Source organism: Fringilla coelebs (assembly GCF_963513975.1).
Source record: "Fringilla coelebs genome assembly, chromosome: 20".
In the NCBI taxonomy this organism is placed as follows: Eukaryota; Metazoa; Chordata; class Aves; order Passeriformes; family Fringillidae; genus Fringilla; species Fringilla coelebs.
Window position 1 is genome coordinate 773660 of NC_140046.1, and position 27614 is coordinate 801273.

General features: G+C 47.7%; 1 protein-coding gene across 1 annotated transcript in view; it reads right to left on the reverse strand.

Annotated features, from left to right (window-relative positions):
- KSR1 (kinase suppressor of ras 1) overlaps positions 1-26922 on the reverse strand; it is a 48526-nt gene extending 21604 nt beyond the window's left edge. Inside the window, exons 1-2 of the mRNA XM_084219340.1 lie at positions 26679-26922; positions 1222-1362 (exon numbers count right to left, since the gene is read on the reverse strand). Of these exons, the coding sequence (XP_084075466.1) occupies positions 1222-1362; positions 26679-26903 (366 nt within the window). The 5' untranslated portion in view covers positions 26904-26922. The remainder of the gene's footprint in view (positions 1-1221; positions 1363-26678) is intronic.
- Between the last annotated feature and the right edge of the window lie 692 nt (positions 26923-27614).

A 27614-nucleotide genomic window follows, 5' to 3' on the forward strand; every position in this document is an offset into this window, starting at 1 on the left:
CAAAAAAAACCAAAACACTGCAAGAGCAGAGCACTTAGTTTATTAGCCCAGCTATTTCCACTTCCCCCAGCTCACAGCCTGTTCCAGCATGCCTACTCAGAAATTATTTTAATGACCCACAGGGTGTTGCAGTTCTGCTGTCCAGCTAATACAAGTGCTACAGAAACTGCCTGCAGCTGCATGAAATGGATGCAGAACCCTTAAAAGATAACTATACATTAGGAATCCCAGAGGAATTTCAGTGCTTTGTACACTTCTTACAGTTCTGTCCCAGAAGGAACAGAGTTCATTCAACTGGACACTGCCTGGGAGGGGGCAGCAAGAGAGCACAAATCAAAATAATACAGATCTGGGAAATTCTTTCTGCCTTAGACCAAACTCGAATTTGTTCACCCCTTTTAATGACCACACATACAGAAGGGCAGTCTCAACTCTCTCTGCTTCCTGAATTAGCGGGATGTGGAAGATTTGAACTGTCCACCTCCCTCCTCCCTCTCCTTCACCTCTTCCACCCTCCTTTCTGTAAGGCATCACAAAGGATTTATAAAAGAGCTACAAAGACATTCTTTTAGACTCAGGCAATTCCAGTAACCTTAGAAACCAACACTAGCTGGGAGCCTGGCAGTTTGGCCACAGCAACAGGCTGCTTTTGTCCTCTCATTGTCACTGCTGCACCTTTGGCTGTGCCACCCAAAATCTCACTGGTCTGGAAGGCAACACCAGCACCACCTTCAAAATGAACAGTAGGAAATAAAAGGAACAACTTGGTCCTGAACCCATACTGTTTAACCAGAGACCACTTAGTTACATCAGAATCAAGCTAGAATTATTTCCATGAAAATTTGTGGAATTTTTCACCCAGGCAGATTCCTACTGAGGCCAAGGAAAAATTTTGGTTGTTTAGTGATCAAAGGAAACCGAATGAGAACATTGTGACCTGGCCTGCAGAGGCAAAAATGGGAAAAAGAATAGAAAAAGCCTTTTCTGCCCTGTTTAGCTGTCAGTGAACTGAACTCTACGAGTGTGTGTGTGTGTGTGTGAGACTGTAACAATGGTCCTGTTTTGGCTAATGCTGGACACAGAACACAGTGCAGCACAGTACTATTAGTATCCAAAAGGTAATGAGTGATTAAGTCCTGCTGTGGCTCTCAGACCCAGCAGGCAGCTGGGAATGTCCTGAAGGGACAGGAGGGCTCTGTGAGGGCTGTGTGCCCTCCTTACCTGCACCACCTCCTTCCTGACGTTGACGATGTCCAGCCAGTCGTTGAAGCGGGGGTAGCTGTTGAGCTCGGCGGTGCGGTCGCTCAGGGGCACGCTCAGCTTGCACTGCCGCTGCCGGTGGATGTAGTCAATCAGCTTCCCCTGGGGAGCCAGAACACAAACTGTGAGCTTCCTTGGCATGGCCTGACCCTTCCCGGGCTGTGCTTCTACACGGGGCGTGCTGGCTTGTGAGCAGGGCTCGCTCATGACATACAAGTGACATCCTCCTATGAGCTCTTGGGGAAATCCACGCAGTGCATTTCCCTCACACTGAGCATCTTTGCTCTTCAGCATTTCAGTGGAAGGCAGGAATAACCAAAGTACCCAAAGACTCTGATGGGCATTTCTATTTCAAAATCAACATTAAAACCAGCTAACTTAAAATAACAAAAATTCAGGCAGTTGGACTAGATAATTTCTGCACATCTTCTATTCTAAAGTTTTATTCCAAAGCTTTTATCACCTGACCATCTCATGGCAAATGCACTATACAGAATTCTTCCCTTAAGGCATAAAAAGAATAAAACAGCAAAAAGGAGTATTGTTTGTGCCTTATGTTTGCTTATCAAAAAGAAAATACTCTCCAAAGATTGCTCACTGTGTCACACATTCCCATGAGGGAGGCTTAAGCTTCAAAACCTTCCTAACAAAACAATGCCTCAAAGCAAGTTAGTTGATCCATGATTTATAAACCAAAACATGTTCTTAGTCAACAAATTTTAGCATCTGGGACATGATCAGACTGAAAATGTAAAGGAAAAAACAAACATGGATTCTTTGACCATTATGATGTGTCTCTTCTTACAGTTTAAGTGCTTTCCTATGAAGTTACTTGAGAGCGTGTTTTAAGAGCAATCTATTCCTTACAACTATCAGCTACAACAAGTCTGTCCCTGCCCACACACCAAATTCTGACAGCAGTGCCATGCAGCTGGAGATTTATCAAAAAGTGTGTGAATACTGAAGTGATTCCAATTCCAGTAATGCCCAGAACAAGGCAAAGCACTGCCATTCCCAGGAGAGGCAATCCAAGACTGCCAAGTCCTAGAAACTCAGCCATCCCTTTGCATTCTCACCCTGACCACCCCTGCTGAAAGCAGAGGAGCCTTTTCACCACAACTTCCCAACAGGGCTTTGGAGCACCAGCCCCACAATGAACTGGAAATCCCAAGCACTCGTTCTCAGTACCTCTTTTTATATAAAGGGGCTGACAGCACTTCCTTTTTTCCACCCCTGCTCTGCTTCCTCTGGCCAGAGCAGAGCAGAGCAGAGCAGGGCAGGGCAGGGCAGGGCAGGGCAGGGCAGGGCAGGGCCAGCCCGGGGAGGGACTGGCTGTGGGCTCAGCAGTGCCTGGGCCCCAGTGGCTGCCACGCTGCTGCGTTGCTGCTGTGTGCCAGGCTGAGCCCAGGGGCTCTGTGCCTGCCATGTGTGCCATGTGCTGGGCCCCGTGTGACAGGCAGGGGCTGCTGCTGGCTGTGCTCTGGCTGCCCTCTCTCTGCACCAGCCCCTCCAGCTGTGCCCTGCCCCGAGTTCCCCTGGCTCTGGAGCAGGGGAGCTGGGATCCTCCAGGCAGCCCTGTGCACTCTGGGGCACACATGTGTCATGGGCTGCCTCAGTGCCGACCTCCTGCTTTCTCACTGTCACACGTCCTTTCCCACAACAGCCTGTCCACAGGGCTCTCTCCTCACTGCCATGGCAGAAAGGAGCTTGCAGGTGCTGTCCCAAGGATTTTCCGGCTCGGGGCTTGGTTTAAATTTTCTTTCTTCTCAGTGTGCTTTTCCCCTCTATGGACACTGACACCGGGCAGGCTGGGATGAGTACATGGGCAAGGGCCCCTCAGGACAGGCAGAAAGAAGAGGCTGCAGGAAGTCTGTAGACTCAACAGCCCCCAGTATGCCAAAAATCAGCTTACACAAATGAGAAACAGCTTCCCAACTGTGCAATAGCTATGTCACGGAAAAGAGAAGGAAGACAGAAATCACCCAAGCCTTGTCTCTTTCCAGAGGCCACTAGAGGGAAGGGCCAATGACGATATGTGTTCTGATACACAAACTGCAACCACAACATCCAGCCCCAGGCAAACAGCTCAGTGCGTTTGTGAGCCTGTCCATGGAATTCCCAGGGCACTGCGGGATGTAGCTGCTGCTGCCCCTGGCTCACCTCACCCTTCCCCATTCCTGAGAACGCCTCAGGGCTGCAGAGCACCTAAGGACAGAGGCAAGATTGCACAGTGATTTTGGAACTGGTACGGCCAGCCCTGATGGGCCTGTGTCTAAAGGAGCAGCTTGGCTCTGCAGTCTGACTGTAATCTGTTATTTTAGTGTAGGATCTCCCATCAGGCAAGATTTATTTTTCCTGGAAGGAGGATGAGCTATCAGCATACTCTGTAAAGCCAGAGCTCCACGCTTTGTTATATGGAACACTAATTACAGGCAAATGCCCTAAATGTAGCACATGATCCAGAATAAAGCAGGGAACTGCAGGCAATGGAGGTGTCAGAATCTGTTCCAAAAACCACAGTGGAACGAAAGGAGGGCTTAGCATCTATTTATAAACGAAAAATCACAAATTATGTAAAAGAAACTACACAGAAAGTGTGTGCCTCATGTTATCCAATTCCAGCGTGCAGTGTCACGAGGACAGCACGCTGCTCGAGGCAGGATATTGCTGAGGTACAACCACTGCTTTTGTACTCCTCACAGAAGGTCTCCTGGCCAACCTCAGAGCAACACCAGAAGCATCACATGAGTAAGAGAACAGAGCTGGGCTGCACTCCTGGCAGCACAGGTCTGAGTGTCTCAGAGGGCCAAGGCTGGTTTTTCCCGGATAACTCTTTCGCATTTACTCCTCAAGTCCAAATTTGTTTTCCCCTAGTCCTATAAATAGTGTATTTGCATTCTCGTCCCAGCCTACATGCACCACGCTTCTCCCCTAGGATGAATTTCATTTTGTTGTTTCCTGCCCAGACTTTTTACTAAACTACATGGTTTGGCTTTAATAGCTGAGCTGTTGCAAAACCATTTTCTGAGAATATAATAAAATTTCTGGGTTCAGTGACGCACATAAAAACCCACAACCAGCACACAGGTCTCCAACCACAAACTAGACTGAGAGATAAAGCCAATAGTAGCTACTCACTGCCTGCTTGCTAAATGGCACGTCCTACTCATCACAAATGGCAAACCCCCCACCAGAAGCAGCAATACTCCAACTGCCTTGAACCCACAGAGATGGGAAAGGACAAGAACAGAGACAGGACATGGAGCAGCTGGAGCATATCACTGACTCCAGGGCAGAGCCCTGCTGCTCTGCCTGGTGCAGCTGGTGGCCAGGAGACCAGTCCTCATTGCTCTGAGAAGGGCACATGCTGCCAGGGGCTCCTGGATGCCTGTTCATCTCCTTACAGCACCTTTAAAAGATCCCTTTACAGCACAGATGAGAAGCAAGTCCAAGAAGTTTAGGAGAAAACTGCCAAGCTTGTACTTTTTTATTTATTTCTGCAAAATAAACAGCAGATCTCTTGAGATGCAAGTCCGCCCCTATCCATGACCTCCAGCCAACAGCTGGGACTTTAGAGGACGATAAACAAAAAGCAAATGCCCACAAGTTTTTCAGCTGCACTTCTGCAGACATGGCACAGAAGGCATCTGAGAAACCAGATCACTGACATCGGGGTGCAGAATTCAGGAGATACTACCCAGATAAATCAAGTTGATTATGTTTTATTCGTGTTTAGAAAAGTGGCATCTTGTTCCAGAGTCACTAAAAGGCATTAAACTTAGACCTACTGCAGCTTCTGCACTTGGTCAAAACCCAGTCTCAATCCAATGCCCTTGATCCAAATAAACAGGGAAAAAGGAGCAAAGGCTAGAAGACTCCCCATTTCTCTGAAGCCTTCTGTGGCTTAGTCTCATGCTTTTAATCTGCTTATCTTGAAATACCCTATAAATGCAGCAAAAATAGTAATTTTCAATTCACAAAAAAAAAGGGAAACCATGGCAGAGAATGGAAATTATAAATTAAACAACTTGGGGACAGGCAGAGGGAGGACTCTGCTACACCAAGGTGCCAGCCAAGATTTCTTCAGAATATCAACAGTTGGAGACCAAGTTTGATTCAATCATACATTTCACAACCAAATGCCATGTTTTCACACTTTCACAAAACTTATAATCTGCTCAGTGAAGCCTGCAACTTTTCTTGTTGACTTGAAACATACGCAATGTTCAGAAGAGGGGTTTTGCAATACCCAAAACAAACAACTGTCATGATTTAATCAACAAATCAAGCACATGGTCAAAAGTAGATCCTATTGCTCCTGTGCCCGGAGATGAAATCTCAGGGAGCCTGGCAGTACTGGAGGAGACAATAAACATGAGCTTGCATGGAAACTTCCAAGGCTTCAACCAAGTCCTGCCCTGCAATTTACCCAGCTGGTGGCTGAGGCTTTAAAAGGATCAGATCAATGTATGGCCCAGCTCTTGCATGTGGTTAAGAGAAATGCAAATCATCTATCTTGCCTCAGACAGGAATTAATCAGGAAGGAACTCCTCTATTAACCTCTTGCCAAGAACCAGCCCAGAGGGCAGGGAGCACTCCCTGAAGCACCCCAGCAGCTCCTGGTGCAGCAGGACACTGCACTGGCCAGATCAGGATGATAGTGTGAGGGATGTTCTGCATTTCTGCCTCCTCAGACAGGAGAAAAAACTTCTGAGCTGGAGTTTATCTGCATGGGGCACTGGGGAAAGTCAGATGAGTCATCTGAAGGCATCCAGTGAAAGTGGATTCCCTTCACACCTTTTGCTGACTCTTATCTATTCTCCTCAGTGCCATTATATATACAAATGCTATGTCAGACCAAAAAATCCTTCTAGGCCATCTGAGCATTGAAGAGAACATAAAAAGGTCAGAATTGGACCTAATTTGTCTCTGAAGTCATGCTTGGCAACCATATGAGAAACTGATAAAGATCTCCCCAGCTACTGGGAGAGCAGCAGCATGTGAGGATACTTCAGGGCACTTTCTCAAAGTCATGCAGTTTAAAGCGAAAAAAGGGTACAGTGGGGTTGATCCATGCAAGGGAAAGACCTAGGATGTCACTGATACAGCACACTGAGATCTGGGGCAGAGCCTGGGCTCTGGAGAGCTCAGAAAGCCCCTGTGCAGGTGCCCACACAAGGAACCAACCTCTCCCCCCTGAGGCACCCACCACAGCCACTCGAAATACGGGGTCAGTGCCTGGTCTGCCTCAGGATGTACCTCAAAAATAGCCTCCAAAGCAGCCATGCCCCTGTGGGTTTTGGAGAGAGGAGCACAACAGAACTAACAAGTCCCCCAGATCCCACACTAACCATGTGGGAAACCCAAACTGGTGGAAATAGCAAACACCAAAGAGGTAGAAGTGTTGGCTGGTTCTGCAGCTGGGACTGAAATGCAGCAATGCTGAGCATGTCCTGAGCAGAACCTCCCCTCAAAAGCAGGAATCTAGGCAATCTCAGGTGTGATCAGAGTGCTGCTGAGCCTGAACACTGCTGTGGGCCAGAGGGGTCTCCAAGGAATAGGCCAGGACAAGTGTCTGAGGAGGGGACTAGAATAGGGCTGAGGAATCCTCGCACAGAAAGAGTGCCGAGGTTTTCCCAGTGCACCCAGGAGCCAGGATGGGGGATCACAGGACACAGCTCTAGGCTGAGCTCTGCCAGGGATCTGCAGGCAGAGGACAGGCTTCTCTGTGCTGTGCAGCAACCATCCAAACCAGTTCTGCTCCACTGTGAGGGTCTGCAGAGCCCTTCAGCTGACAACAACCTAACCGTGCCTGCAGCTCTGCCCACAGAGCACTGAGCTGCTCCTTTGTAAACTCAGGCTCTCAGCAGCTGACTCATCTGAGTGCCCCCAGCTATCTGAATGGTTATCAGCATCTGATCACAGCATCACCAGCACCAACTGCAGCCTCAGAAATTCTCATTTCCCCCTCTGTTCATACAACTCCTCCTTGTGACTGTAGGTATAAAGACACCTGATGACAGTGTGAAGTGTTCCCTTTCTAGTACAGGGAGAATTGAACCAGTGCCTGGTTTTGACTGGTTTAGAACCAAATCTGCTTGCTTAAACTGAGAGAGTGGGTCTGTACCCTTTTCACATGACATATGCTCAATTTGCAGTGAAATCTGATTCAAACCTGTTCATAGAACACTTCGTTCAGCCACAGAGAAAACCATCCTTCCCATCTGTGCTTCCATTAGGAACAGTCACATAATACAAGATTCAGCTGGAGAGTCTCAATCTCACAAATTTCCAAACTACCTTGAGATCAGCAAGATATTCGAACAGCTCTTCCCAAGGCAAGCACAAGATCTGCATAGGACCCAAATTCCGAGGAAGAGAAGCAAAACACTTCATTTCAAGGAATTATTTGTATCCTAAAAAATTAGGTCACTCCATTTTGTCACCCACATGGCTTTGCCCTCAAAACCAATAGAACTGAAGCTACTAAAGGATGATATTGTGACCTGTATTTTCACCAGCCATACATGGTAAAATAGATATCAGACAAAATATTACAGAGAAATAACTGGCAGCAAAGTAATTTGCTTTATTTGAGGTGGCATCTGAGAAAAAAAAGGGCTCACTTACACGTCAGCCTCTGACCTGCAGCCTGTGGAATTCATTCTCTACTTGAACCCAGCTGACTCATTCAGCAAGAAGATTGGCAGCGAGCAGGACACCTGTCCAGAATGGGAGGCCTGGTTTCTGTAGTTTTAGCTGTGCTGAAACAGTAGCAGAGCTCTTGCTTGCTTGGGTGCATTTGCTATCCCCCTCTGCCCTGATCACACAGGTGCAGTCACAGGCTCTGGAGGTGACTGCTGTGCTGGGCCACAGGCGCAATGCCCTTGAACATGACTGGCTGCAGAACAGTGACACTGCTTTGAATGCCACAAACACCTCAGGAACATCAATGTACTCAAAGGACCCCATGCAGCAGCACCTTGTTAAAAACAAGAAAGAGGAAGAAGGATTAAAATAATTTGCACAAAGTGAAGGAGCAGCTCTCAAAAGGGATGATGAAAGCTCTTTCAGTGCTCTGCTCTAACCAGTGCCTCCCAGGAGCAGGGACTCTGAAAAGCAGAGGGTGTTAGAAGGATGCCAGGGATGGAACAAGCCCCCGGGTGGCAGTCCCATCATGGAGCCCTGGTGCCAGCCCTGATGCTCCTGTAGGACCCAGCTGTGCTGCTCAGGGACTTTGGGCTCACTCGTAACAGAAAAGGAAATAGTTTCTCAATGCATTGCTAAACAAACCCTGCAAAACAGGACCCAGCACAAAGCAGCAGGAAAGTGTGCAGGCAAGGTGTGCTGGGGGAGACAGGCCTTAGGAGAAACTGGTAAATACAAGCCCAGAGAGGTAGAGGGGTAGGGAGAGATGGAACACCAGACGGATGGATTTTCCTTTGAACCCTCAGTCATGCCTGAGGCTGACACAATAGCCACTGCCCAAACACTACAGTATGTTATTTCTGCTTTGTCAAATGATGCAGACAGCATCATTTCTGGGTCACTTGGAGGCCACATACCACTCCTTTTCTTCTCCACTCTTTTTTTTTTCCACAATCCCAGCAAGAGAGGCTGTAAACATTCAGCTGAGACCTTCCCAGCTAAGAGTGGGAGGATGAAACTGCACAGTCAAGTAGTTCCCTGAGCCTCATAACATAATTCTCTTCAAAGATTTCATCCCAGTGAGGCATCCGAGCCTAATGCAGCTACAGGAACAGTCCTCTGCTTAAAGATCAGAGATTTCACACCCACTGAACACTAAAAATGAAAGCCCTCCCCCTTCCTTTGCAACCCGAGGACACACAAGTGTAACAGAATGACTGAGAGCATTCTGCAAGACTAAGAACTGTACTTGCCATTTGCTGAGCACAGCCCTGCTGCTGCCACACCAGATCTGCAGCTCGGCTCCTCTCAGCTCACAGCTCTCCAGCACCCAGCGAGATTCTTTGCCTCAGCCACGCTTCATCAGGCTCAGCTGTGCCTCCATACAGAGCACAGCAACCCCCTCCTGCCCCAGCCTCTCCTGAAGGGTACTGTTCTTTCACACTGCCCTACAGACCTGTTCAGGTTTCCCCATCCCTCATGGAGCTGGTGCACAGCCATTGAGCAGGCCACTGGATTTACCCTGCTGTGAAGAATATCACACAGGCTTCTCCAAGTACTGCAGGTAAACAAGTACCTGTCCAACCCTGTGAAGTCCTACAGAGGCAAATGCAGCCCAAACATAACATTAATACTCTGCCTCTCTCGATAATTATTCAGTATCTTGGCAAACCCACTGGATCTCTCCTCTCATTAAGAAAACAATTACCCCCCCACCCCTGTGGGCTTTCCAACAACTGCAGCAGAAGGCAGCAAGTGACAGGGAGAAAGACTATGGAAGGCTCACAATCTCGAAAGGAAACACCGGGCCATGCTCTGGAGATAGGAGTTGTGTTACAGCCCATGGATCTCCCTGTAAAATTCAAAACTTAAAGTGCCTTTAAAGAGAATATCCTCCATAGTTTTTATGATGGCACTAATCATTCTCACACATCCCTGAAAGAACTCTCAGGTATATTTGGCTGATGATTCAGGAAGTGGAAATAAAGACACCAACAAGCTGTGCATGTGTAAACTTAGAGCCTAAATAAAGGAGAGTTTAGAGCAGACAATATAAAGCCAGACATTTCCTTCAGCAAGGTCAGGAAGAGAATGACTAATTGTGGATCCCCGTCATATTCCTGCACTTCCCTTTCCTCATTGCAAGCCTCATTCTGCAGGTCCTGAGCACCTCGAGCTGGCACAGACCGTGAGCTCCAAGGCAAACACCTTGGAGGAGGTCTGAACACTCCCCAGGACAGAACTGAGAGGTCTTGGAAGGCATCATGCTCCTTCAATGGAGCATTTTACTGCCCAGGATGGTGTCCCTAATCCCAAAGGCTTTTTCCCATTTTTCTTCCCCCCCCCCCCCGCCAGCGATCTTCCTTTTGTCTTACACATTTCTTTTTCTGTAGCCTCAGTAAAATACAAGCACAAACCTCCAGTCTCTACCATTCGCTCACTTACTGGCTGGGGAATGAGACAGATTAGCAATTTGTTCTCAGGCTTATTAGCACACCAAGGGAAGGAAACAAAAACACAACAAAATCAAATCCTTCGCTTGTTTGGCTCAATTATTCGAGCACTTCCAGAGTTCCACCTTCCCCTCCTCCACAGCACGCACAGTTCCCCAGACTGCTGCAGGGCTGGGCTTTGGGGAAGAGGTTTACACAGAAAAGTGTTAAATCTCTGTAGGAGCAGGTTGTAGGTCTTGGAGCTGAAGACGTTCTGTCTCTCCACCCTGGGAAATCTCAGCTAAGAAACTGTATTCTCTGAAATGCTCCCAATTATTGGGTTTCTGCTAGAAAGAATTGAGCTATTTTGGCAAGGCCTGGGGTCACATTTCTCTTTTCACAGACACTGAGTGAGAAAGCTACCATGGCTCACTGCTCACATTTTGTTTTTCAAAAAATCTCCTTGAGGCTCTCTCTTACTGGTTCATATTTGCCCATAGGAACCATGAGGGGTTTCTATCATTAGTTAAATACAAACACAGGATTCAGAGTGCAGACACCTGAACCCAGATTCCCAACCCCGAAGAGAACATTTTTTCTTATGACCCTGAGACTTTCAACCAAACCACGTTGTGCCCACTCAAGAAGTAAATACAGCTGCTGGCCCAGTAATAGTTGTATGAGGAAAAATACAGAGGGGACTGATGAGCAGCAATTGGCCATACACCAGGCAGTTCTGCAACATCTACCTGGCATCATACAGCAGCCTGGAAAGATTTTAATCAACACCTGAAAAAAGATCACAGATAGAAAGATAACAAGCTCCAAGCTCAGCATCTTTCAGGCAGGTACAATATCCATTACTTTAGTGAATTTCCACAGAAACTTCACACACCACATTTGTCTCTGAACCTAAGCAGAACAGGAGGTTGGTGTTGGGGCTGGTTTTCCTTTGGTTTTGTTCATTTAAGATAAGTGTATTGTGACAGTTGGCTAGAACCACGTTTCTCATTTTCAAAGCATTCTACGGAAGCAAATTAAAGTTCTCAAAACATATTCTTCTAATAAAAATCGGCATTAAATGTACAATGGAAGAAAATGTGCCAGTTCAGAATCAGAGTTTAAGCATTTTGCTTGTGTGTCCAAAAATTATTTTATGCAGAGTTTGTGAAAAATCCGAGCCTGATGTTTTTGCTCCAGTTGGGGGTTGGAAAAAGGCCTTTAGAGCAGCAAAGTTCTCACATTTGCCATCACTTCCACAATTCAGAAAAACTTCCAGAGCATCAGCCTGTAAGAAACATTTCTAAAACATTATTTATACACTTGTATGCTTTCATTCCATTTCTCTTTTCATGATCTTCAGAGTATTTAGGACATACTCTTCAGGAAACTTCTTCATCACCCCTTTGCATTCCTTGTGCTGAGTTACATCCCTTTTGTCTTAAAGTATGTTCTTGGATTATGTGTTGGAGAGAAGCTGAGCAGGCTCTGGGTTCAGGGTTTCAACTGCCCCTGCTCAGCCCAGAGGAGGGACTCACTGTGCTGAGCCACATCAAGCAGAAACACACAAAACCCAAACTGCTGAGGAGAAAAGAAAAAGCCATTGTAACAGCCTGTGTGCTAGTCTGTCATGGAAATACTCTCCTCCCAAGGAGCAGGGGAAACACAAAGGGATTCTGTGTTGTATTTCTCTGCCTGCCAGCGGACAGCTCTGAGTGCTGGATGCAAATTTATGCCAGAGGAGTTGAGATTTGTCACTGCAGCCAAGCAGCTCTGCATCGTTATACAAAGATCATTCAGGGCTTTGTCCAACTCCTTTCATTTACAGTATTTCACCTTGATCTCTCCAACGGGAACATGGATAAGTTAGGCATTACTGAAAATCCTGGATCCTCAGAATGCTGTAGAAAGCTGCAATGCCACACCTATACAGTGGCAGACTCTAAATGCCACTGCTACTCTGCTACACCTCCTGCCAGGTGCGCTGTAAAACACTACTGGGAGTAATTCTTTCTAGCACTCCTCCAGAATACCAAAGCCAGAAACACAGGAAAGGCCTATAAATGGCTAAGGGATCCAGCAGATCTGCAGACAGCTTCTTGCCAGTCTCAGAGGCACTAAGTCAGTGCCCACACTCAGCTTTCCTAATACTTGGCTTGATCCAAAATAGAGCACAAGTTGTCCTTCCACAGCTCAGTCGCTCTGAGGATTTCCACAAATGCAAAACTTACAGCACTCAACCATCACAGGATGAGCAAACAAGATAGCAGAATTCCCTAAGTATCAACAGTCTTGCTTTAGAATCAGCTTCTGAATCCAAAAATGTCTTGAACAAAAAGGAAAAAAAAACTTTTTACCTCCATCCTTCCTTCACAGATAGTCTTATTTCTCTTTTGTGTTTTGGCAAAGGAAATTTATAAATTCAACTAGATTGTTTACAGTATAATCTTGAAAGTGCAAATAATCAGCAGCACATTATTATTAGCTTTCCAGCTGTGACCTCATTCAAAGAACACTGAAGTTATCTGAAACTTCCAGATGCCCTGATTTCCCTGAATGCTGGACAAGGTCCTGCCCGTGCTGCCTGTTACCCAGCAGTAGAGCTGAGCCTTGTGCTGGGTTAGGTTACAAACACAGGCATTTGGGAGCTCAATAGAAGCAGTCTGGCTGCCCAGGCTCTCGAGCCCATTTCCATGGCCTGCCTGCAAAGCCCTTGCATGTCCAGTCTTGCCTCTTCAGCACAGCCATTGCCAATCATTTCCTTCAGCTGAAAAGAGAAAGGGAGAGGACCGAGCACAGTCACCCAGAAATAGGAAGCTGTAGCATTACTCACTACGTTGAGGACTTGCCTGCTCTTCCTTTTCAATTACTCAGCAGATGTTCTTAAATCAGTTACTCAGTTTCTGCATGCACCTGCCAAACCCCAATTTCGCAGGACACGCATCCACCCGCTGAACTCAGCGAGGCACATCCTGCTCCCCTCCCGCAGCCGGGAGGAGCCTGGCGCGGGGAGCGAGCCTCGCCGCTCCAACTGCGGAGCCGCGGCCCGCTCACTGCTCCGCACACCCGGCGCGTCCGCGGCAGGGCTCCCAACCGCTCCATCGCCGAGCTGCTTCTGAGGGCTGCTGCAATAAAAAAGGGCAAATCCACCCCCAAGAAGGAAAATGCTGTTTCCAAAAAAAGCCACAGTTCTTAAAAATTCCAGTTTGTTACATACACTACAGTCCCCCGTGCCAAGGCTCCATGTTCTGTTCTCATGATGAGACTCAGGAAGGGGAGTTTGCTTCAAGTATTAATACCGAGGCGGGGGCTTCTGTCTTGTCTGGGGTATTTTGTCTCCTTGCAGAGAAAACAGAGTAGGGACACAGCTGAAAAAAACGTGCATTAAAAAAAAAAAATCAACTATAGGAAATTGCTTAACTGGAATGTGGCAACTTGCCACATTCTCTCTTTTAAAACAGCAAAACAGCTTTATTTTAACAAGCTGCTATGAGATTGTACTTTGGGATTGTCAGGAAGAACAAAATACACTAAACCCCACTCCATTCAAAATGCTTTGAACCTATAACCCAAGATTTTAAGAGGGAAAAAGAAAAGCTTTGATATGTTCTGCCATGCAGTGGGATCAGAAATTTTCAGTCTGCTCACCAATTATCAAGAATGCTCCCAGAGTACTGTGTACAGGCACTGAGACACAAAATACAGGACTGGAAAAGCTGTGAGTGTAACTGAGATTCAGCTGCCAGGTTAACTGAGTCCCCACAGCTCAGCTCTAGGAGAGACTCCTAAAACAGTTAAAAAGTAAAATGGTGTCAGTATGGGCTTTATCTTCCCTCCAGGACTGGTGATGCCATTTGCCAGTGGGTCTGCTTCCGGGTCAGCTCTCTTTCCTTCTCAGGAAACAAATGTTCTCACCGGCACCTGTCCAAAGCCCCCTCTCTCTGCAGTTCCATGTCCTTAGGTTAGCCTTCCTGCTCTCTCAAGATCAGGAACATCATAGTCTCAGACAAACATCTATGCAGACCATTCTGAAAGCCCAGGACCATCCCACTGATGGAGTCAGTATAATTGCAGTGAGAATGAAGGACTCCTTGGAGAAGTTTGGGTTAAACGTGGGATGGGGGGAAAGGCTGTGAGACAGAAGATGGTGTCGCAGAAAGCTTTTATTTATGGCCTTTTCCCTGACATTGTTCTGAAGTTACTGGGATGAGCTGTGTGTTCTACTCTGCTCTAAAGCTGCTGGTCAGTTGTTGGGTGTCTTTGTTCAGTGAGGTTTTGTACTGGATTAGTTCTTCCTTCCTACTCCTCTGCTACTCTGCAGGGCCACGGGCAGAGCGAGCGAGGCAACAGGAAGAGCAGGAGTGTAGGAGTCACCTCTACAGAGACAGAGACAGAGCAGGATGTGACCTCTGCTCCCTAAAGAGGGCACAAATGGTCAGATCCTCATATCCAAGCTGGTCTCTCCCTAAAGGAAAGGCTATAGCAAGGACCAAGTGAAGCTGTTAATCTTCAGTCAGAAATTAAATTTAATTGTATCAGTGGTGCTTTGTAGCAGGAACTTAATTATTAACTGCAAAGAAGTCAAATTATTGACTATTCTGATGGATGCTTGCTAAACTAAGTTTAAACACTCTAGTATTTGATGGAACTTCAATTCTGACAAACTTTTATCTCACAAAGTGCTGGTGCCGCTCCTACCTGAAAGCATCCAGCTCCTGCAGCCTTGGAGCTCTGCTCAGGTAGGACAGAGCGTCTGCAAACCTGTGTGACCTGTTTGTCCAGCCCAGAGGCTCCCCTTCCCCACTGGCTGTGCAGCCCTACTGCGCTCTGAATTTAACAGCCTCTGACCCCAGTTTGCTCCATGAGCTGCCTGAGCCCTGTTTCCCAGGGCAGCACAAATTCCGCTGGAATGGGCAATGACAGCCAGCCACCACGAGTTAGTCTCATCTCCATGTACAGATACTGAGCTGTGCAAAGTGTCTTTTCAGCCTCAAATCTTAACAGAAGGCTGTATTAGCGTGCAGCAAAGTACAATTGAGGGAGGCTTTACTGCTACTAACTTGGTGCTCCCATCCTGGCTGTAGTTACACACGGATTGCTGCTGCTGGGTCTGCACAAACACCAGGCATGGTTCCCCAACACTACAATTTCATACTCTGAGGGTAATGATTCATCTAGTTCAGCCCCTTTAATCTCCAGTCTCTCTAAGAGACCATGGCAATAACTTCTGAACATGCCTGCCTTCAAAGCTATCCTAGATCCTGTCTACGAAGGGCTTTGTAGGATCCTGGATAATGAGAAAAAAGGCATTGCAGTTAAGATGACCAGCTCAAAAGACAAAAACAGGGAGCTCCCACTGCTGCTTTAGAGCTTAGTCCTCCATGTATATCTTTTTCCACTTAAAAAAGGGACCTTACTTATTCCAGCATGGATGAGTGCTGAACCAGCTTCTTGCAGTGCCTCAGCTCCTGCTTGCTCTTCCTGTTTAGCTGAAACCCTTGTGTATGAAGCTAAGTAAAACTGACCTAGAGGTTGTTTATGCTTTCAAAGGGTATATGGTCTGTGCTGGAAATGAGTACCTCGATCCAGCCTGACTCCCTACTACAATAATAACTGGAAATGAACTCTGGACCATCAGTTCCCAACCACTCTGGGTTAGATCACATTGCACAAGGAATATCCCAACCTGGGGGAGGGGAAGGCTCTCAGTGACACGGAGCAGCACCTTCTTGTGCAAAGGCTCTCCCAGCAGCTGCCCAAGGCTTGGGACCAGAGATGATCCATATGGAACCAACAAACAGCAATGGCAGACAGAGAGAGGAAAACACCCGTGGGTTCCACAGCAGCTGAAAGGAGAGGGACCACTATAAAGCCAACTACTACACAGTGTCACCTGAATATGAACCTTGAGACTCGAAGGTAACCTGTCAGGTGTGTGCTCCAGATATCCAACCCGGATAAGCAATGCTAAGGCTCCCTTTGTCTCCCAGCCAGGCCATCTGCAGCAGCAATATTGAGAATTACAGGGCAATAAAGGTGCGGCTAATTCCCTTCTTATCCCAACTTCCACATTGTCCTGGCCCAAACACTAAATAAAATCAGGACTAGAAGCACTTTCTCTGAAATACGTCTGCCCTTGCTACTTGCCAATAGAAGTTAGAAAAGCCTCTCATGAATAGACCAACTGCTTTCAGTTCCTGTCAGTGAAACTGTAACTACTCAGCTTTCACTTGCCAACATTAAGAACTCCCTCCTCGTCTTTGGTCATTCTAGAGAATGAGGAAGGATCAAAGCATGGATTGAGTGTAAGCAGTGTCTCTCTTATTGCAGAGGGAACTGCAGAGTACACAAGTTCTCACCCTATTGTCCCTTCTGAGGAGCCTGTGAAGCATGCTGACACATCCAGGATTTCAACACAATTAAATTGTAAATTAGTCTTGTCCTTCACAAAAGGCTCATGACACAAAATGATCTCCAACGAGCTACAATGACCTACTAAATTCTCCATTGGTCTCTTGGGAGTTTCCAGGACCTCCCTGTACATCATTCCCTAAAGTCAAACAGCTGCACTTACCCACTGAAAGAACACATGGATTGGACAATGGTAGAGGTCACTTTCCTACATACAGTCCTTGATTGCCAGCTGTACTAGTAGTTCACTATCAGCCCCAGGAAAAGGTCCATGCACTTAAAAATTCAGAGAAGGAACTTAAGAGTAATTGGACTTTAAAGTATTCCTGTAATCATTTCAGTGGCAGAGATTTCAGGGATAGATACGAGCAAATCAAATCTTCATACAAACAGTGAATATTATTTAGGCCGTGGGTAGCAGCACTTGCATGTTATGGATGACAGCATCATATAATAATTTCTTGCCACATACATGGCTCAAAAGGGAGAAGAACAATTAAGTGTCAGCTCAAGATGCCAAGAGAGAGCTGAACAGTTATTGGCGTAAACTTCCAGGTGTACTTGGGTGGATGGCAGCCTCATGCTGGGGCTGTCTCATGCAGAATGGTAGCTGAACTGGCAAAAGAGCAATGTTGCTGAAACATGCATTCAACAAGATGAAAAATGAAAGGTTATCTTATAACCACAGAATTTCTACCAAGAGTCAGGTGAAATAAGTCACAGAAAGAATCCTTCTGTATTCTAAAAATATCCCCTTTGTCAGTTGGTTTTCCTTTGCTATGTGAGTGTTGTTTTTCAGTCCCTTGCTCATTCAAAACACACTTTAACATCAGACCAAGTCTGAAGACAGTACAACAGTACTTGTGTTTAAATAGCTGGAGCTTCAAGTGGGGGTCAAGGCCATGCTGTTTAAGGTATTCAGCCTTGAAAGGCACTTATAAAAGAACTGAGCCAGCAGAGACTAGAGCTAAATTCAGCTCTTACCCTAGTTTTAAACTGCTTCAACTCCTTTGTTTTCAGTGCAGTCACATTCAGTTGCTACTCCTGTAAAGGAAAGTGGGCTCACATAACCTGACATTCATCTGATGTCAACTGGACAACCCCAAGGAACATAAGTGAGGTTCTCAGTCAAAGCCAGCTCTACTCTTTGCTACAGATGTCACTTACATGATACCTTTAGCACACCAAGTGTTCCATCAAGTGATACGGCTGTAAATAATTCACCAGCAACCCCATAACACTTGATTAAAACCTACTGAAAGAAGATCTAATTAAATTGTCTTTTAAAGAACAGACATGATATGATGACTGTGTGAAGGGCAGATGGCAAGCAGAAGCTCACTGGAACATGAGAAAATCATTTGGAGGACAGTACTTGGTAGCCAATACCATAAGCTTTGCAAGGCTGTTGGCTTTAAAGCTGTGTATCTGCTGTGCTGTGAAATATATGTCTTATTGATTAAATAATAGTTGGACAATATGTAATAGGAATGTAACAGCTACCTTACTGGAAATGATATATGCTTTGAGATAAAGAAACACAGCTCACAGAAGATTTTCCATGTCTTTCAACTTCTGAGGAAGAAAAGAGCTTTATTTCATACCTCAAATCTAAGAAGAGATATGATCATAAAACTCACATCAGAGAGTCAAGTATAAATCTAAAGTAGCCCCAAAGTTCAAATGTATTATCACACAGTTCAAAGTTTTGCATGAAAATAAGAATTTACTGAAGAAAACACAGACTTTTGTCCTCTGTATAATGAAGTCCATCCCAGTTGGGGGAAGAGAATCTACTGCTCAGAGACAGGCTTTCAAAGTAATTAAATGTGATCCTGGTGCAGCTACCTGAGATCAAAGCAAAGCTGTGCCATGGTACCCACCCTGACCTCCCAGAAGCCACAGTCTGTTTGCAGTCAGTCAGTCTTAGGGGGAAAGCTCCCAGAATTATTTTTCCCAAAGAAATGAGTGTTTCTTACTGATAAATTTCAAAATCCCCCATTCATCAGGGTGGCTCTCCAACTTCCCCCTGTTCTCTCTCCCAGAGTTTGAGGTTAGATAAATCTCAGAGCCACAGCTACTTGTATGAAGAAGCTGAAGGCTCAGCACTTAGAAGAACTCTTAAAGAATTCTAGCAATGCAGAGACTTGCAGAGCTCACTGATGCTGTTCCCACAACACTGAGGCTCTGTGAGGGAAGCTGACAGACTATGCTGCTAACCCACCATGTAAAATACAGCCTGAACATGGAGACTTTATTCTTTGCAGTATAAAGGGGCCATGCCTGCAATGGCAGAGAGCTCACACCAGGCTCCTCGTGTCAGGAATACAGGAAGACTGAAAGGGCTGAGCCAGCCTATTTATGTGGAGGATCCACGAGTGGTGAAAGGGAGAGGCAGGGATCAGACCATGCATTTCCTCATGTGTTTCCCCTTCCCTTCTGCACCTTGGTATTACAGCTGCAGGAAAGATCAAGCCAGAGGTGTGAAAATTGCTGAGTCAGGCCATGTCTGTGGGGCCTCGGAGAGGCTGTCACAGAGCCAGGGCCAGAGGACAAAACCTTGTGCTGAGGCAGAGCTGAGCAGACACTCCAGGGTGGGGACAGGCAGGACACAGCCACTGCAGGCACAGGCAGGAAGCACTGGGCAGCAAGACATCACAGAGCCCTGCCTAGGAAAGCTGAAGAACCAGAAGCAAGTTGCATTAAGAGAACTGTGGAAAGTTTCAGTTTTGCTCATAAAGACAAAAGACCTGAAGTCTTTTGCTTGGCAGATAAAGAACAGTTTTTAGGGAGACATCTAAAAAAGTCAGGAAGCTTTTAAAAAAAAAATTCTCCCTACTTCAGCTTATTTCAGAGGAGCTACATAACTGTATTTCAAAGCAGGATTTAATCCTCTAGCTTACTCTAGAAATAAAAGGGAAAAACTGCTCTGGAAGAAGAGAAATGTTGCTAGAAAATTGGTAGGAACCACGTGTGGAGAGGTTCTCCAAGAGCACTGTAAGGCAGCATGAGGGGCATGGACACGCCTCTCCCCATGACTGCACTTACTGACAAACCCATCACCTCCTCTAGCAGTTGTCTTTTACTGCTGATGGCCAAAAATCAATGTGCAGTTCTCTAAACCTACTAATTATTTCTTCTCTTCAGTTTATAAATAAAACCTCACACTGGAACCTGCAGGCCTCAACAATAACCCATACACAACAAGGAGCCCAAGACTTCCTTTCCAAATTTAGGTTGCTTCAAACAGAAGTGAAAGTTCTTTGATAAATCAACAAACCCACATTTTAGAAGCATGTAAGGAGAACAGAACTGGGCAGGAAAGTACTAAACTCATTGCAAAAAGCTTCTGAAGATTTCCAAGGCTCCAACCCTGAGGCTCCTGGCTGCATGCTGAACACTGGGGTCAATGACCTGTTCTGGCAGCATCAGATCAGACCAGATCAGAGCCTGGATCTGCTGCATCCCAGCAGCATTCCTCAGTGCCACGTTAATTACTGCTCTAAAGAGAGCTCACAGGCTCTGCTATTAGAGCTCTTCCATGTGGGATAACTACTAATCATCCTATCAGGGGCACTCCATAACCCCGACCAAAGCGTGATTCCTTACTCTGCTGCTTAAGTGTCCTGTGATCTTTCCCTGCTTCCCCAAGATGCACATAGAACCAGCTGGATGTTCTCACTAGGCCTAAGAGGAATGAGAGTCCTGGCCTCTGCTCACTTTACAATATAAACACAAATGACAACTGTATTTTACCTTTAAAGACAGATTTTGAACAGTCTTGAGCTCAGGTAAGTCCAATGAGATTTCGATTTTCTTTCTGCCTCCAGCCCCAACAGCTCAGACTTCAGCCCTCTGTGCTGCACTTAGAGCAGGATAAACACCAGACACCTATGATCAGCCTGGGCTGTGATTCCCTCAAACCCCAAGAGCAGGGCCTAAGTGAAGGCTTGAATTTCCACCTCAGGAATGCTCCAGGGTTCATTTGAAACAGGTCGTGCAAAAAGCAGGTTTACAAGGAGGACAGGGAGCCGAGCACAGAACAGGTGGCTGTCACCTAGCACAGGTGCAAGTGAACACCACAGCTGCAGCAGTGATTACCTCATGTTCTTGGAGGTGTGCAGTGGGAGCAGGGCTGGCTGGGCCACGCCTCTGGGATCTGTAGGTGGCACAGGAGCTCTGTGCAGCTCTGGCTTAAGGCAAAAGGCCTCTCTGACCACCTGTAAACTTTGGTGCTTCCCAGTTGTCCTCCCACAAGCAAGGCAGAGTTTATCTAGTTTATCTGGGGACTGATCCTGTCCTAGATTCCAGGGGCTATGCCAGTGAGGACTGGCTACTAAGCCAGAATGCCAAGCTGTTTCCTAATCATGTGCTAGTCTGACTAGGTGCAGACTCCCATCAAGAAGCAGAATGCCCACGACACTTCCATGCACAACTGCTCACAAGTCATGTGCTGGAAGAACTCCCCGTTTCCCTTGGAGCAGGTGTGTTTCCAGATTCAGAGAGCTTCTGTTCCCTGTATTTGCCTGCTGTGGCAACTCTGCACTGCTGGTAGTATCTACTGTGTGGGATTGCTCCACAGGAGTGAGAAATGAGCAGGGAGGGAAGTCTGAGAGCTGGCTGAGTCAGGATCATCCATACATCACTCTGCCTTTCACCACAGCAGTAATCCAGCCAATACATTCTCCAACCCCCTAACAGTGGAGATAGCCAGGCTTGCTTTCAGCACCATTTTCCTTTTATCGAAGAAGAAAAGAAAAAAAAAAGAATCCCTCTAAGCTGAAAATGAGGGTAAGAAATATTAATCTTAAAAGAAAGGTGAGTGTTTATCCCTCAAGCATCTGATAGATTACACTTAGTTGGAAATATCAGGAAATATCATTGTAACAGACACTATCCCCTAAATAATTTGGTATGTCACCTGATTTCTTTGTTAAGTGTTCCTATTTATGACCAAAGCAGGTGATAAATTTGTGTACCCAATGCTGACTCATTGCTGTACATCTGTCTCTAGCATGCAGCTGGAACACTGATTGGGGCTTTCCTTGGGTGAAATGCAATTCACAGCATTGGAACTGGAGTAGCAGCCCAAGGTCTGTGCAGGTGGGATCTGGGCAAGCTTGGTCACAACCAGGAGTTCAGCTGGACGAAGCTGGGGCCCAGCTTGGCTACCTCCCTGATTAGATCAGTTCTGTGTTAGAAGCTGTATGCAGAGACCAAGGCCGCTGTAGCACCACAGGCTGTGGGTTCCTGTCGCAGTGTGCAGGCACAGACAGACAGAGCTCCCAGCCAGGCTCAGCTGGGCTCCTGCCCTGCAGCTCCAGGGCTGCAGGAAGGTGAGCAGGAATAATGCTGTGTTACCAGTGACCACACAGGCAGCCTCAGAAAAGCAAAGGCAGCACAGAGCCTTACTCTGACACTTCCTTTCTTGTTTCTCAATCAGTGCACCATGGAATCCGACACAAGGCAAGAAGTACACTGAGCCTGACAGAAAAGTGAAGAGTCCCTTGTAATGTCTTCATACTGATGAAAACCTGCTCACCAGAGCTTGTCCTGGAAACTCCAGGTAAGTGAAAACACTGCTGCTGAGTCTTTGTGACAACATTTATATAAAATCAGTGGTAACAGATGTGCTAAATTCCATTATGATGTGGAAATTCTGATCATAACTGTCACAAAGGAAAGATGATGTCTGCAGACTAGAAAACAAAACATGGTCTTCCCTTCTTCCAACTTAAACAGAATCTCTGCTGAAGACTATCTTGCACAAGAAGTACACAAATACTAGAAAGGAGAAAGAGTCCTAAAAAAACAGAAGACACTTTAAGAAAAACAAATGTGTTGCATATATGCAAAAAGTAAGATGAAGTAAGAGACTTTCTTCTTCTCTTACATAAGACCTGCTGGGAAAGGAAGTCTTTTCAGCTGAACAAAGCTCATGAACATGTGGCTACAGGTTGCAGTTTGGCCTGAAAAATTCACTATTCCCACTGCTTCCAATTTACAAACACAGTTGTCCTTCCCTTATGCATGCAAACTTCCAATTTGCAAGTGTGGACTATTACAATCCTTCTTCTCTCATGCCTCCCCCCATTTTCAAAGCATTTGTTTCTGTTCAGAGATTGCTTGGTAAGATAAGCCTTTTCTAGACAAATTGCCAAATGAATTGAGATAATGCCAAAGCAAGTTCAAACAGATTTAATGCACAGGTACCATTCAGCCACTGAACGGCTGATTTGTGGAGAGCAGACTGACTTATTTGTGAGACAGCCCAGCTGGAGTCAGGCTTTTCGATCTGGTGCTCTGTTTGCTGAAGGTGTTGAACAGAAGACATACCCGAGGAAGAAGCCAAACTGATCTTCACACACAGGGCCAGGAGTGTCTCTGTCACGGATCTAGTCAGGCCAGAGAGCCAGGAGGACAGTTTTCCCAAAGAGTAGGCAGACCTCAGAATGTGTGCTACTGCCTCACCCCGACACTCCCACCATAACCAGTTTGGAGGCAGCTGCCATGCCAGAGGCACTGCAGTCAGCTCTTCTGAGGCAAGAACCCAGCTAGAAAGAAAATACATCTGCAGTCTAAATCCACTCCAGGTCTCGCAGTTTGGCCTTCCTCCCTCATCTTCGCTGCAGTCAAAACTGGGGGGTGCTGGGGGAAGGTGTCCCCCTTAGTCTGAGGATTCCCACAGCTCACCAAACCAGCTGTTTCCAGCTGAGAAACCACAGGAACCTTTCCTGCTGCCAGCACCGGCGACTGTGTTCTCCTGCTCACCTCCTCCAGCAGACTGGCTTAAGCTGCAGTTGGAAGTTGGATGTGCTTCACCACAGATGTCTAGTCCCACCAGCAGTTTCCCAGCCAGGGAAATGAATCCAGAAAGACACTGCCTTCACAAAGAAATACAGCTAAAAATAATACGCTTCTAACTTTGCAAAACCAATTTGAGTCATACAAGGGATTAGTGTAAGGACAGAGGTAAAGACTGACAGAGCTATTTCTTTCCAAGGATGCTTGGAAACACACTGGATGCTCACTACATGGCATACATTTTTGCTCTCTTACATACAGGTTAAAATTACCATTATTTTCCATTTCACTTTTGTAGTCAACTTGAGAAGTGAGTAAACATGCTAGGACAGAACTGAAAGCACAGACCAGCACCGGCTAAAAAGAAAAACACTCAAGCACTTATTGGGCAGAAGATATAAAGCTTAAAAAAACCCAAACCAGACCTTGTGGCATCACAGAACCCAGTCTGCTAATAACCAAACTAACAGAACCTACTTTCCACTACAGGGAAACTCCCAGCCCTTCTAAGAAATGGCCTTCCTACCCTGAAACAGAGTCAACTCATATAACACATTACACTCAACACATCCTTTGCAAGCAATTCCCACAGCCCTTTCTTTCCTCTCCTTCCTGTATCTCAGTTTTCCCTGAACTCTTCTGAGCCACTGTGAGTGCTTATCTGTACCTGCCAAGGTCCAGTTTGAAATCCTTATCTACCATGTGTTTTACTTTGAGAACACGTTACAAGCAAGAGGAATCAGGAAGGAATTAAAGCATTGCAGTAAATGGGGAGGGAGCTAAGCTTGAGCCTAAGTGCCCTTGGGTTAGGTTCGTGTTCTTTACCTGGCGACTACACGTCACTACACGGTTTACCAGTTATATTAATGGAACTAAGTTTTCACAATTCTTTTTCCTCTGAAGTCTTTGCAGAAGAAAAGCCCTGTCAGAGTTCTGCCCCAGCCTAGATGAGCTCCAGGACTGACACATTGTACAGATATAGCATAGTATAGTACGTGCTCACAGCACTGCAACACTGTAGACACTAAACATGACCCACAGAGCCATTTGGTGACTTGTGGAGGCCACCAGGGAAGCACAGCAGGCCCTGGAGATCTCCAAGCTCCCAGCTGCACTCCGGACTCTTCAGGAGCTGCCTGCAGAGTCCACTCACCAGTACCCAGCTCCCTGCAGGACCAGAGCTCATGTCTTTGCTGGCATGAGCCCACAGGCAGAGGCACACAGCCACAGTGGCACTGCTGGCACAGGAATCAGGGCACAGGAACTCCACCGTGGTACCTGAGACAGCTCTGAGCCCACCCCCCTCAGAGGCACCACAAGCAATGACAGCTTGGGGAAGCAAACACAGCCCTAGCTCCCACAGTCTGGCTCTGTGACTGCAGCCTGGCACAGTCAAGCACAAGACTCGGGCTATGCCTGACATGTATTTTGGTACAGGCAACCCAACAGTGCAAAGAACATGGATCAGTACCCATGCCCACAGCTCCATGTACGGGCAGAGATCCAGGACTTGGTTGAACTCCCAGAGAAATCACATACTGGACTGTAGATCAAAGAGATTTTCTTCTGAACATATATTTTATGATCATTGGTGAATGTGGCATCCATTTGTCTAAACAGATAAATGCTGAAGAGGATTGTGTGCACATACTCAACAACTATCACTAGAAACAGCTTTCGTTGCTTTAAGAAGAGCCTCAAGATCATAAAAGGCCTTTATACTTTGTGAATAAAGGTTTTCTTTTAGAACAGGTCCACAAGCAAAATAGGAATGATCACTTTCCAAAATGATGCTGATTGACATTGTTTGGGCATCGAAAAGGCCCTCAAGCAGGGCTGCCAAAAGGCTATACAAATATTGTTTCTCAGAGAATAGCCTTCAAGATGCTATTTGGAGGTGACAGGAGGAAGAACAGCACTATAAATTTTTGGGGAAAAGAACCAACCAAAACAAAACACCCCACAAAACAAACCAATCAACCAACCAAAACCACAAAAAAAGTCAGACAAAGAATAAAGGAAGAATGATAGATTTCCAGGAGGCTGTGCCAAAAGCTACCTACCACCTATTGTTTCATGGTTTTCTTCCCAACCTTCATTTCTCATGTGATGGATTTTTCAGCAGTAGGTTTATTACAGTTACAGTGTTGTGATGATCCTTTCTTCCTAAAAAGCCTAACGCTCTATCCAGCTCCACTGTCTCCAGTTCTCCAGTACCAGGTAGAGAAGAGGAGCATTAGTATTTACATCAAACTTGAATCTAAGAAGGGGGCAGGAGGGGATTGATTGCTTAAAGCAAAACTACTTGCAGAGAAGGTAAAAGAAAGTGTTATTTAAGTTTCTAAAGATCAAATTAACTAAGGAAAAATACATATAGTTTCCTTTCCTATGTACTTATACAGACTTTTATACAGATCCAGCTCTTCTTTGAGAGCATCACAGCAGTTTTGTGTTTGAAGAATTTCATATAATCTTTCTACACAGCAGAACGTCTCTCCAGCCTGGTCCATGATGCTGTTTGAGCCACAGCAACAGAGGGAAAAGGAGGATCAGATTAGATCAGTGAAACTGAGCCAGGGATAGAGAGACAGGCCTGGAGCAGAGGGCAGGAAGCATCAGGAGCAAACACCAAGGACCTGAGGCAAAGGGGAGTTTTCCCAGCACGCCAGGACAGCGGTGTGGGGACACACCTCCTGCCAGCGAGCCTCGAGTCACCTTTGCTCCGCGCCTCACATCGCATCTCGTTCCACAGGGACAAGGGAGCCCGGCACAGGCCCCGGGGCGCGGCGGGGCGGCCGCACACTGCCTCACGGAGCTGCCGCGTACCCGCCCGCCCCGCACCTGTCCAAGCTCCGCCGGCACCGCGCTCCGCGGCTTCCCCGAGCGGCGGGCCCCGCGCCGGGAGAGCGGAGCCCGCTGACAGCTCCGCGGCGGGGCCGGGGCGCCGCTGTCCCCGCCAACAGCGCTCGGCCCGCGGGAGAAGGAGCGGGCGCGGCGCGGCCCCGATGCCGAGGGGACAGGGAGGCGGGCAGCGGCAGGCCTCGGCCGCAGCCCCGGCCGTGCGGGGCAGAGGCGGCAGCGCGGCCCCGCTGCGGCGCCCGCGGCTGCCAGCCCGCGCCGTACCTCCAGCGTGCGGATCTCCTGCTGCGTGAGGTCGTTGGACGCGGCACACTTGGTGCGGAGCCCGCGCAGGTTGGAGAGCGAGATGTCGATGAGGTCCTGCAGCAGCCCGCACTGCTGCAGCGTGCTCCGCACGGCCGGCAAGCCCCGCGGCCCCGCCGCCTCGCCGCCGCTCCGCTCCTTCCTCTCCAGCATGCCGGCGGCTCGCAGGGCAGCCGCTCTATCCATCCCTCGGCATCAGGGAGGCCGGGAGGCGAGGCGGCGGCGGGGGAGCGGCGGAGGGAGGGAGGAAAGGAGGGAGGGAGGCGGGCGGGAGGCGGCCCGGCTCGGCTCGGCCCGCCCCGCTGCACTCGCCGGGCAATCACCGCGCGGTACATGCGCGGCCGCCGGGATCCGCAAGCACGCCCGCTCCGCCCCTGCCGCCGCCCTCAGCGCACGCCGCCACCCCGGGGCGCTCCCCTCAGCGCGTCCCTCACCCCTCAGCGCCCGCCTCATCCCTCAGCACGTCCCGCACCCCTCAGTGCCCGCCTCATCCCTCAGCACGTCCCGCACCCCTCAGCGCCCGCCTCACCCCTCAGCGCGTCCCTCACCCGTCAGCGCCCGCCTCACCCCTCAGCACGTCCCGCACCCCTCATTTCCCGCCTCACCCCTCAGCGCGCCCCCGACCCCTCAGCACGTCCCTCAGCCCTCATTTCCCGCCGTTTCCCTCACCCCTCATTTCTCGCCTCAGCCTTCAGCGTGTCCCTCAGCCCTCATTTCCCGCCTCACCCCTCAGTTCCCCCTCATCCCTCAGTTCCCGCTTCGCTGTCTCTCTCCCCTCTCCGCGCCCGCCTCAGCCCCTCAACCTCCCCTCAGGTATGTCAGGGCTCGCAGCTCGCTCCGAGCAGCCCGCAGTCGGCTCCGCTCCCCTCCGCGCCCCTGGAGGAAGCAGGGCCGGGG